Consider the following 13,255-nt stretch of genomic DNA (forward strand, 5'->3'; position numbering starts at 1 on the left):
TAGCTCGACGTGGCATGGATTCAGCAAGTCGTCTGAGGACCCCTGCAGAAATACTGAGCCATACTGCCCCTATAGCCGTTTGTAATTGCGAAAGGGTTGCCGGTGCAGGATTTTGTGCACTAACTGACCTCTCGATTTCGTCCCATAACTGCTCGATGGGATTCATGTCGGTTGATCTGGATGACGAAATGATTGGCTCGAATTGTCGAGTACATGCTTCAAACCAATGTGGCACGTTGTCATGGCGCATTGTTATCCGTAAAAACTGCGTCGTGTTTGGGAGCATAACGTCCATGAATGGCACTGAATGATCTACGAGGAGATGAACGTAACCGTCTGCAGTAAGTGATTGATTCAGTAGGACCAGATGAGTCAGTCAATTCCATGTAAACATCGCCTACACCTTTATGTTGCCACCATCAGCTAGCAGAGTGTCCTGATGACATCTTACGTCGAAGGCTTCGTCAGTTCTCTGCAACATTGGAACCCTGCCATTAGCTCTTACCAAGTGAAATCGAGACTCATCTGACCGGCCCACGGTTATCCAGTTGTCTATGTTGCAACCGACATGGTCACGGTACCAAGAGGCAGGCGATGTCGTGCTGTTAGCAAAGGCATTCGCTTCCGTCGCCAGTCGCCATAGATGATTAATCTTCGTTGATCCATTATGGATCGTAGGGCGACGGCTGGCATGAACTTCTTGATGCAATAATTTACCAACAGCCGTATGTATTGTAGAAATTTATTTTATTTTATGAACTTCTATGTGCTACCAGTTTCGGCATAACATTGATGCCATCTTCAGGCCCCACTCGTCATAATAGTAAAATTGCTATACACGGAAGGAGCCATATAACTGGATCCGTGAATCAAATCGTCCTGCAACAGCTCTTGGTGGCCAGGCGACCATTTGACATTTCCAAGTGAATCATACGGTAGTACAAACGACAGCTCCGCCAATGAACTTCACTTTCATATTATGTGTACGCGATAGTACCGCAATCTGTTGTGTGCATATTGCTGTCCCATGACTTTGGTCACCTCAGTGTATTATCTGTGTAAGAAGTTGGCAACCCTACCTACAAGCGGACGCTGGCGAACAGTGTGCGCTCTCGTGTTCGCCTGCGTTCGCCCCGGCGCAGCCGCCTCCTGACGCCGGCCCGCTGTGGCTCTTGTGTTGGTGCAGGGCCTGTTTTCGCGCATCACGTTCCGCGAGCCGCTGTTCGTGGGCGGCCCCGGCAACACGACGGGCCTGGCGGACAAGCTGCCCACCGAGGAGGGCCTGCGCGGCTGCGTGCGCCGCCTCATCGTCAACGACCGCCTCTACAGCTTCGGACTGGCGCCCGCCGGAGACGCCGTCAAGGGCTTCGACGTCGGTGAGTACCCGGCGACGGCAGCGCCAGCGCCAGCGGTGCGGCCTCCCTGCTCCCACCTGCGTGCTGCAGAGAGGCACGTCGGGCGTAGTCACCGGCTGTGGTCCCTCTGAAGCGCTGTAAGCGGTGTAGAACCTGAACTAGGCGCTAATCTGGCTCTCCACTGTTGACGGTAAAGCCGGCTTCACACACGCAACTCAAGTGTCGCCACAGCTAGTGGCACACTGCAGTTGCATGTGTGAACTCCCAGTTTTTACTGGCGCAACTTAACCCACGGGAGATATACTTCCCTCTACAGGGTGGTCCATTGTTCGTGACAGTGTCAAATATCTCACGAAATAAGCGTCAAATGAAAAAACTACTAATAAGGGAACCTCCCCATCCCACCCCCCTCAGATTTAGTTATAAGTTGACCCAGTGGATAGGCCTTGAAAAACTGAACACAGATAAATCGAGAAAACAGGAAGAAGTTGTGTGGAACTATGAAAAAAATAAGCAAAATATACAAACTGAGTAGTCCATGTGCATGATATGCAACATCAATGATGACGTGAGCTCAGGAGCGACGTGGTCCCGTGGTTAACGTAAGGAGCTGTAGAGGTCCTTGGTTCAAGTCTTCCCTCGAGTGAAATATTGAATTTCTTTATTTTCGCGAAGTTATGATCTGTCCGTTCGTTCATTGACGTCTCTGTTCACTGTAATAAGTTTAGTGTCTGTGTTTTGCGACGCACCGCAAAACCGTGCGATTAGTAGACGAAAGGACGTGTCTCTCCAATGGGAACCGAAAACATTTGATCGCAAGGTCATAGGTCCACCGATTCCTCCACAGGAAAACACGTCTGATATATTCTATACGACACTGGTGACGGCATGTGCGTCACATGACAGGAATATGTTGTCGACCCACCTAACTTGTACACTTGGCAAATGGGTAAAAAATTCTTCTGCCTTGCCCGATTTAGGTTTTCTTGTGGATGTGATAATTACTCCCAAAAAAGTGACGAAAACATAAGAGTTTGTCACATAAAGTGCAACAAATTAATGCAACAGTTTCACAGTCGCACAGTTTTCCCTGTGCTCTGTCAAAATATGTTTTTAACGTTTTCATACAACGTCCCCATACTACGGCGCAGTTACTTCGCATCGGACGGACAGATAATAATTGCCTGAAAATAAAAAATTAAACTTTTAACTCGAGGGGGACTTGAACCCAGGACCTCTCGTTCCGCAGCTCCTCACGCTTACCAGGGGACCACGACGCTCCTGGTCTTGCAAGCTCCTTGATGTTGCATATCTGGCACGTGGACTACTCAGTTTGCATATTTTGCTTATTTTTTCATAGTTCTACGCAACTTCTCCCTGTTTTCTCGATTGATCTGTGTTCAGTTTTTCAAGGCCTATGCACTGTGCCAACTTATAAATAAATCTGAGGGGGGTGCGATGGGGAGGTTCCCTTGTAATAACGAAACTTGTCTAGCTTGAAGGGGGAAACAAGATGGCGGTATGGTTGGCCCGCTAGATGGCGCTGCCATAGGTCAAACGGTTATCAACTGCGTTTCTTAAAATATAAACCCCCATTTTTATTACATATTCGTGTAGTACGTAAAGAAATATGAATGTTTTAGTTTGACCACTTTTTTCGCTTTGTTATAGACGGCGCTGTAATAGTCACAAACGTATAGCTCACAATTTTAGACGAACAGCTCGTAACAGGTAGGTTTTTTAAATTAAAATACAGACCGTAGGTACGTTTCAACATTTTATTTCGGTTGTTCCAATGTGATACATCTACCTTTTTGAACTTATCATTTCTGAGAACGCATGCTGGTACAGCGTCATTACCTGTAAATACCACATTAATGCAATAAATGCTCAAAATGATGTCCGTCAACCTCAATGCATTTGGCAATACGTGTAAAGACATTCCTCTCGCCTTCCGTAATGTTCGCACATGCATTGGAAATGCGCTGACGCTCGTTGTCAGGCGTTGTCGCAGGATCACGATAGCAAATATCCTTCAACTTCCCCCACAGAAGGAAATCCGGGGACGTCAGATCAGGGGCGGCGTTCGGGCCATGGTATGGTGCTTCGACGACCAATCCACCTCTCATGAAATATGCTAATCAATGCCGCTTCAACCGCACGCGAGCTATGTGCTGGACATCCATCGTGTTGGAAGAACATCGCCACTCTGTCAACAGTGAAACAGCTTGTAGTAACATCGGTAGAACATTACGTAGGAAATCATCATACATTGCACCATTTAGATTTCCATCGATAAAATGGGGGCCAATTATCCTTCCTCCCATAATGCCGCACCATACATTAACCCGCCAAGGTCGCTGATGTTCCACTTGTCGCAGCCATCGTGGGTTTCCCGTTGCCCAATAGTGCATATTATGCCGGTTTACATTACCGCTGTTGGTGAATGACGCTTCATCGCTAAATAGAATGCGTGCAAAAAATCTGTCATCGTCGCGTAATTTCTCTGCCCTGTGGCAGAACAGCACACGACGTTCATCGTCGTCGCCATGCAATTCCTGGTGCATAGAAATGAGGTACGGGTGCAATCGATGTGATGTAGAATTCTCAACACCGACGTTTTTGAGATTCCCGATTCTCGCGCAAGTTGTCTGCTATTGATGTGCGGATTAGCCGCGACAGCAGTTAAAACAACTACTTGGGCATCATCATTTGTTGCTGGTCGTGGTTGACGTTGTACATGTGGCTGAACACTTCCTGTTTCCTCAAATAACGTAACTATCCGGCGAACGGTCCGGACACTTGGATGATGTCGTCCAGGATACCGAGCAGCATACGTAGCACACGCCCTTTGGGCATTTTGATCCCAATAGCCATTCATCAGCAGGATATCGACCTTTTCCGCAATTGGTAAACGGTCCATTTTAACACGGGTAATGTATCACGAAGCAAATGCCGTCCGCACTGGCGGAATGTTACGTGATTCCACGTTCTTATACGTTTGTGACTATTACAGCGCCATATATCACAAAGCGAAAAAAGTTGGCCAACTAAAACGTTCATATTTCTTTACGTACTATACGAATATGTAATAAAATGGGGGTTCCTATTTAAAAAAAAAAAGCAGTTGATATGTTTGACCTATGGCAGCCCCATCTAGCGGGCCAACCAAAGCGCCATCTGGTTTCCCCCTACAAGCTAAACGAGTTTCGTTCTTTGCAGTTTTTTCGTTTAATACTTATTTAGGAAGATATTTGGGTCGGTCACTATCAATGGACCACCCTGTATACGTTTTTTCTTACAGCGTTTAAAGAAGTATATGTTACCACATCTGTATGCTCCTGGCATGTAGTGGCAGCCCTCTGGAAGGTTACTGGGAAGTATAGTCACCATCAGGGAAGGGGGTGGGGAAATAAACTTACCACAAAAGTAATCTATCATTAGAGGTCCTTGGGAAGCGTAATTACCGCGAACTTAAGGGTATCCCAAAGCATTTGGGAATACGTTTTACCACCTCAGTCCATGAGTGATATCTTGTGGTAGTACACCGCACCCGATGTATGAAAACGCCTACAACAATCAGCTTTTGTTTGCCGCAGGGTCACTACTGTTGTCGGAACACATTGATTCGCTTCTGAAATATACATTATTGTGAAACATATCAACTCAGACATTTCGTGATAAAGTTTCAAGGATTGTTCTTATATTGTGTTAATTAAACCTTAGTATCGGTAACAAATATATTTAAATAAAGTAAAACATTTAATAAAAACAGTAAACACTATTCATAATTTTTTTGTGTGTGATGGCAACACATAACAGCACACACAGAAGAAGTGAGAAATCCATTTACCCTCAGTTTTAATACCTCACAAAGGTGCCGGGGAAATATATGTACCACAATTGTTTTTGGTCCTAAAACACAAAAATAAAATTATCAAAAAATAAATGTAGTAAGTTTATCACATTTATGATAGGGCAGCATAAAGTTATGTTCGCTTAGTTGCTTCAAAAAATGCGTCTGCGAAAGGTTTAAGAGACGCAACTTTCGTCTCCCCACAAAAAGTTCAGCGTGCTTCTAATTTGTTGCGCCACTTTCCTACTACTACTGCTCTCTCGTGGCATTGTTTCGAAAGACGAGCATTCTGACGCAGTTATGGTGGTGTAATTGCTGCTGTGCGATATTCGATTTCAGTGTTTTTTATTTTATTTCTGAAAAAAGTGAAAACAATGGTCGAGATATCCACTTTCGCATCTTCTAGAACTAGTAAAACAGCAGCCTATGATTTTCTGCAGCAGTTGTGTGTGTGTGTGTGTGTGTGTGTGTGTGTGTGTGTGTGTGTGTGTGTGTGTGTGCGCACAATATTTGCAAACCAGTGACGTATCACACAGTCTTAAAATATTTTCGAATTAATAAAGAAACTTTATATATTTACCTACAAAGGCAAGTCGTGTAAACTTCATAATCTGTGAGACGAAGCATTGTATAAATTGTGGATTATACGCAGGAAACGATCCACAGTGTGGTGTGGTAGCTGTTTTCCGAAATTTCTGTATCAACGAATACCATAAGATTCTAAAATCTTGGAAGAATGGCCTGTCTGCCGACGGTTCCCATGCGAGCTGTTGGTTAGTTGGCCAGTGCAGACAGCAGTTTCGTTTCTGAGTAGTATTTCTTTTATAAATGTGTTTGTTTCCATTACTTATCCGTGTGCGAAATTTATTTTCGCATCCAACATTTGGGTTTCGTCTTCCTTGTATTTTATTCTTGTCACATCTTTAAAGCTATAACCTGCACTCTCACATTCATACACGCCCATATCATTTCAGTCGACGCCATATTGAAAGCTGTGCAACTACCTAGAATTTGTGGCGTCCTGTGTGAACAGTAGTTCACGATGCCACTACAGCAAGCCACATTAGAGACGTGTGTGAACCCGGCTTAAGGCTTGATAGTGAATTAAGGTCAATTTTCCATTCTGTTCTTTGGATTCAACATAATAGGTTGCGTCCACAGGGGGATATGAAAGGATGCCTGAAAGGAGTGATCGTCCTTGGACGTAGCCACGTGCACGCAGCTAACCCAGTTGATCAATTTCTTCGTTTGTCTCCAGTGGGCGAAAGAGCACAGATACTGGACATTAGCTGAGTGGAGGCTTGCAGTGTTGTCCGACGAGTCCCGATTTGGCCTCTTTTCAAATGACGTCACAAGTCGAGTGCGCTGACGACCCAGTGAATCGTTCAACCTTCATGGTGCGGAGAGTGTAGTTCAGGTCAGGCGTTTTTTACTGATGTTTTTGGAGCTTCTTTCGTTGCCAGTACTTGGGACTACTCAGTCAAGTTACTGTAAACAAATTGGATGTTTATTTTAGTATTTTAGGTGACCAAATGTTGGCTTTCGTTCTAAATCATCATGATAGGTATACTGTGGGTAGTATTTTGGGTGACCAAATGTTGGCTCTCGTTCTAAATCATCATGATAGGTATACTGTGGGTAGGCCCCTCTTCCAAGGTGACAGTAGCTGTGTTTCTGGTTTGACCAGTAGAAGAAGTGAACTACCACATCTCGAGCAGCCTATTAAATCACACAATCTTAACCACATACAAAAGTCTTCGGAGCTATTTGGAACGTCATGTGAAACCAACAAATGACGTCCCACCAATTTGTTAACTCTACGGGACCAAATCATCAACGACTGGATCCGCCTTGGTATCACATGCCTGAGCTGGTGTTTCACCACATTAGCACCATGCCTCCTGGACGTGACTGATTTTCCCCTGTGTGCTTTTGGTAACTACACAGCCACGAGCATTTGTTATCCTCCCGTTTTCAGTACGCAAGTTGTAGATTGTTTTCATGTATCTCTGAGAGAAAAAATACAGCCCTGTAAAACGACGGAAACTGAAAATGGTTACTTCACGAGACTATCGGATAATGTTTGCATTTTAAGATAAGCAGTAAACTATCACTGGTACGCGAAACATTTTGTGACGACACAACGTTCTAAAAAGCGTAGACACGATACTGAACGGACGTTATAACTAATGCTGTGGGAATGGCTATTTGTCTGTTTCAACTGGAAATCGATTGCCTCTTGGATATCGACAAAGTACTTTCTATGTCCGCCTAACAACCATTTGTCTGCCTTCACGTCCTGCCCATCTCCATGTCATTTCTATTGCTGACCTGACGCGTTTGTACCTTCCACTCTAGTCTCTTCCCAGATCCATTTGCATGTTTTCATGTCATTCTTAGTTTTTCCAAAATTCAGTTTTTGAATGGTTCTCGCAATAACATGAATTTCAAGGTACAAACTGATTATAAGCTTTTCAATGCTGGAACGATGGAAATCTGTTTACTATTTACGTTTGGGAGATCTATTTACTCTACTAAAAGTACTGCAGTTTGCTTACCCTTTCCGTCTCTAACGACCTCGTTGTCGATGGGACGTTAAACAGTGACTTCCTCCTCCAATATTGCACAACCGACCCAACCATACTCTTCAGGTGCCGCTGTGTGTACTCGCTGCCTGAACACCATCCACTCTGTGATGTATTTACTGATCTGATGTCTACTTCTGGATGATTTCGGCCCGTGACGCTCACTAAACGCTTTGACATTCCTTTGATTGTCAGCGTGCGCAGTGGTTTTCCATGAAATGCACATTTTCTTAGCTTTTGCCAGATATTGTGCGTATGACTAGCGGCGAGATCTCAATAAGCTGAGTGCCGGACCCCAAACGGTGTTCAAATTGAAGCGTCTGCTCGGTTTATTAGGGTTCTAGACAACTTTGTCTCGTCAGATTCATTAATTACGCTCACACAAGAACTTGTAATTCACATGACGGTAGTCCGGGCAGCGAATACAAACAAGGCCATAACTCGCGAATTAAAATGAATGCAACCCCTCGGCTGAACGCCAGGAAACAAACCATCAATCGGTACCTCAGAGAAAACCTGAAGCATCAGATAAAGAAGTTCCCAGTTATTGGCCAGTGGAACCATGAGATCTTGCTCGTTCAGTCGCTGCATATTCTCGTTTTCGGTGATACTAAGCGACAAATACACCACACATTACGACTGAAGTCATAATGAACAGAATACAATGGTTCGAAGTAATTTATTGACAAGAAACTGTAGTACCAATAACACATCCGCCAATGAAACTAAGGCGGTATATAACTAAATCACACTTATTCACTAACGACATCGTCAACTAACTTAATGCGTCGTTTATCAGTGCCTGTAGTTTCTCTGCGTATTTGAACGAAAAGCAGATCCACTTTCATATTCTAACTCTTCTGATTCAAATTAAATTGAAAATGAAGTTGTTACGCTATAGAAGGTGTATACTGGGCGTGGATCGGCATAACCTAACAAACGCTTGAGCAGGAACTCAAATGCCAATACGAGTACATTATATTTTTTGTGTAGCAGGTAAGTAACCCCGAGGCAAAAATATTACGCAGATGTTACTCTGATTTCGTAGACAATACGTTAACGAATTATCAGAGGAAATCTCGTAACAGCAGTTTACGTAGATTACTGCACACCAAGCCTAAAATTATTTTAGTAATAGTGACATACTCGTATCTTAACACGAAGCTCGTGGACGTTGCAGGAAAGGAGATGGAGCGGTACACATATGTATGATTATCGAAATTTACTACAAATAGTTACTACAAATAGTTTCATTGGCGGATGTGTTATTGGTACTACAGTTTCTTGTCAATAAATTACTTCGAACCATTGTTTTCTGTTCATTATGACTTCAGTCGTAATGTGTCGTGTATTTGTCACTTAGTATCAACGAAAACGAGAATATGCAGTGACTGTACGAGCAAGATCCCATGGTTCCACTGGCCAGTAACTGGGAACTTCTTTATCTGATGCTTCAGGTTTATACATTGACATGTATATTTGAATTCTCGGGTTATTTAAACTAAATATCTTTCACAGCCAATACACAAAAATGATAGTTACAGCACTATTCTGCTACCACGGGTAGGGATTTCCATCTGTTAACGTAGAAATGCTGAGATTGCTACTTAGAGTCAACTACTGTAAACGGCAGTGGCTTAGTGAAACAGGGGTACTCAATTAGCACGTCATGCGCAGAGTGCGGCTAAAATATTGGCTGCAGGATTTTGCCTATCCGACCAGCGTATGAATCACAATTCGTTCTGGAAATTAGAACACCCGTGTCCATTTATAATAGCGAAGAAAAACAGGAACTGAAACAGCGTCCATCCATTTCAACAGTTTAATCAGACCGTAACAAATTCACGGGACCGGCCGCACAGTCCATGACTGCAGCGCCATAGACCGCTCGGCTAATCCCGCGCGGCTTTAATGGTAACAAATACACCTGACAATTCTGAGGATGCCCTCATTGAAACGGTGTTGGACCATGAAGCAGTTGCAAAAACAGTGATTACCAAATTACAATCGGTAATTAAAACAAATAGAAATATTTTCATGTTAAGTAAACTAGATAAGCAGAAAGTATCTACATCTTCATCTACATCTATAGTTGTGTTCGCAATCCCTATGGGAGCGATACGCAGGAATATGTAGCATAATCCTACATTCATCACTTAAAACCGGACCTGCTTTACCTGTGACTGAGACTATGTAATCGTTCCACTTATTTGTATGAGATGACCGATTCCAGCTGTGACTCACTGATATTATGCTCTTTAGGATCCTGCGTGTTTTTCGTTTGCTGAAGTGCACAGTTGTACATTTATGAACATTTAAAGCGAGTTGCCAATTTCTGCACCACTTTGAAATCTTATCAAGATCTGAGTGAATATGTACCCAGCTTCAGTCAGACAGAACTTCATTATAGACAACTGCATCGTTTGTGGAAAGTTTGGAATACCTACAAGATGGTTACATCCAGCATGAACACCAGGTTTCCAACACACTTCCCTGGGGCAGGTCCGTAGTTGTCTGTATATGTGACAATAATTCCCCCACCCCCTCCCCCCAATTAACTTACAGCATCCTCCTACCCAAAAATTCTTGACTCCAGTCTCAAATTTCGCTTGATAACACATACGATCGTACATTATATGCACTGAAGAGCCAAAGAAACTGGTACGCCTGCCTTGTATCATGTAGGGCCCCGAGAGCACACAGAAGTGCCGCAACATGACGTGGTATGGACTCAACTAATGTCTGAAGTAGTGCTGGACGGAATTGACACCGTGAATCTTATAGAGCTGTCCATAAATCCGTAAGAGTACGAGAGGGGGGGAGATCTCTTGTGAGGCATCTCGGATACGCTCAATAATATTCGTGTCTGAGCAATTTGGAGGTCAGCGGAAATGTTTAAACTCAGAAGAGTGTTTCTGGAGCCACTCTGCAGCAATTCTGGACTTGTGGGGTGTCGCATTGTCCTGTTGGAACTGCCCAAGTCTGTCTGAATGCACAATGGACATGAATGTATGCAGGTGAACAGACGAGATGCTTACGTACGTGTCGCGTGTCAGAGCCGTATCTAGACGTATCAGGGGTTCCATATAACTCCAGCTGCACTCGGCCCTGACTGTTTCATAGCCTCCTCCAACTTGGAGAGTCCCCTGCTGGGTCCGTGGGTTCATGAGGTTGTCTCCATACCCGTACACGTCCATCAGCTCTATACAGTTTGAAACCAGACTCTTCCGACTAGGCGACATGTTTCCAGTCTCAACAGTCCTATGTCGGTGTTGACGATCCCAGGCGAGACGTAAAGCTTTGTATCCTGCAGTCATCAAGGGTACACGAGTGGGCCTTCGGCTCCGAAAGTCCGTATCGATGATGTTTCGTTGAATGGTTCGCTTGCTGGTACTTACTGATGGCCCAGCATTGAAATCTGCAGCAATTTACGGAAGGGTTGCACTTCTGTCACGTTGAACGATTCTCCTCAGTCGTCGTTGATTCCGTTCTTGCAGGTTCTTTTTCCGGCCACAGCAATGTCGTAGATTTGATGTTTTGCCGGATTCATGATACTCACGGTACACCCGTGAAATGATCGTACGGGAAGATCCCCACTTAATCCCTACCTCCGAGATGCTGTGTTCCATTGCTCGTGCGCCGACTAGAACACCACGTTCAAACTCGCTTAAATCTTGGTAACCTGCCATTGTTGCATCAGAAACCGATCAAACAACTGCGCCAGACACTTGTCTTTTATGGCGTTATCGAATGCAGCGCCGTATTTTGCCTGTTCACATATCTCTATATTTGAATACAAATTCCTGTACCAGTTTCTTTGACGCATGTATGTAGTCGAATAGTTGACGATGCCATGGTATACAGTTTTTGTAAAGGAATTCGGAAAAAGGAGTTACTACTGAATACCTGTTTGAAAGAAAGCAAAGGGTTATAGAGTAGAAGGTGCTGAATAACTCTTGTTAAACTGTCATAAGAGTAATGTGTAAAGCCTTCGACTACCTTAACAGTTTCTTATCGAAAGACCTCTGACAAAACGTAATGAAAATTTGGGCGACACGGGCAACTGCAACAAAACACAGCGCAGAGAGTTTGTTACACTGAACTCTTGTATGACAGAAATTTTACTACCACAAGATAGCCATATATCCATTGAACTGGAACATTTTAAAGTACTAGGACTGAAGACAAATTACGTGCCGCCTTCTGGGTTATGTGCAGAGTGTAAATCGTGCTGTCTTTACTATGAGAATGATCCCCACTACCTCAGATACCGAAAGCCGAAATTGTATTTTATTTGCATGCATCTATTCTAGTAAATCCTGTGTTATCATGTTTTTGGTTACGTTGTACATTAACAAACAACAATCCTACTCTAGAGAATATGTGTGAGAGCGGTTAACTTCACACAGACCGCTGTTCAAGTCTTTTTGAATTTCTAGCTCTGCAATCACTGCATATATGCATGATACAAGATGAGTCACTAACTATTGCCACATAGAATGACTCCATAAGTATTAGAGTAGCTGAAACGTTTTCGGGAGAATGTTGCATGGGACAACGGAGGCCATAATATGACGTTGTTTTTTTGTTACTAGTTGGGTCGCGTCAGAGATATGAGGGTCAACTTTGTTTTTTTAAATGGGATGCTGTAGTCTGGTACTTATTTCCTGGTAGCGGCTATCGAGACGAATCCAATAATGTGTAACAGTAATGACTTTGAAGGTCAACGAAGGGGAAAAAAAGGTTCAAATGGCTCTGAGCACCATGGAACTTTACATCTGAGGTCATCAGTTCTCTAGATTTAGAACTACTTAAACATAACTAACCTAAGGACTTCACACACATCCATGCCCGAGGCAGGATTCGAACCTGCGACCGTAGCAGCTGTGCGGTTTCTGACTGAAGCAACGAACGTCAAAAAGGTGGCGTGAACGTCCATTTACAGAAGGTGTTCGAAGTGATGACAATTGGTACCAGTGCAGTGCTGCAAACATCGCGTCATATATTGAGTGGTATTCCTTATGACTTCGGCACTTATCGAAGCACATGCTCTGACAATTTCCTCCCGTATATCCTGCAAATAGTAAATATTCGCCGAATACGGCGTATCCATCTAACGTGCCGTTGACATGTACTCGTAAACACTATTCGACGGTTTCGCAAAACAACAGTAATAGGAACGGTAAGACTAGTATCGTCGAATCAAGCAAATGTGGATGAGCTTTCCTTCGAAGAACAAATCGATATGCTTCTCATTTACGGAGAACGCCAACGAAATTCAGTGAGAGCTAGAGGTTTATACACTGAAAGATCTCCTGAACGTACTCATCCTACAAATCGTACATTTAAATATGTCTATGATAAATTGAGAACAATTGAATCTTTAACGCATTGGAAACATATCCGACAAATGAAAGTTACTAACGAGGAAACAGAAATTGGTACTCTTGCCACTGTGG

At 43.6% G+C, this 13,255-nt stretch overlaps 1 protein-coding gene across 1 annotated transcript in view; it reads left to right on the forward strand.

The window, feature by feature from the left end:
• Positions 1–13,255, forward strand: part of LOC124799174 (pikachurin-like) — a 944,586-nt gene that overhangs the window by 762,865 nt on the left and 168,466 nt on the right. Inside the window, exon 7 of the mRNA XM_047262711.1 lies at positions 1,187–1,376. Within this exon, the coding sequence (XP_047118667.1) occupies positions 1,187–1,376 (190 nt within the window). The remainder of the gene's footprint in view (positions 1–1,186; positions 1,377–13,255) is intronic.

Source organism: Schistocerca piceifrons, chromosome 5 (assembly GCF_021461385.2).
Source record: "Schistocerca piceifrons isolate TAMUIC-IGC-003096 chromosome 5, iqSchPice1.1, whole genome shotgun sequence".
Taxonomy (NCBI): Eukaryota; Metazoa; Arthropoda; class Insecta; order Orthoptera; family Acrididae; genus Schistocerca; species Schistocerca piceifrons.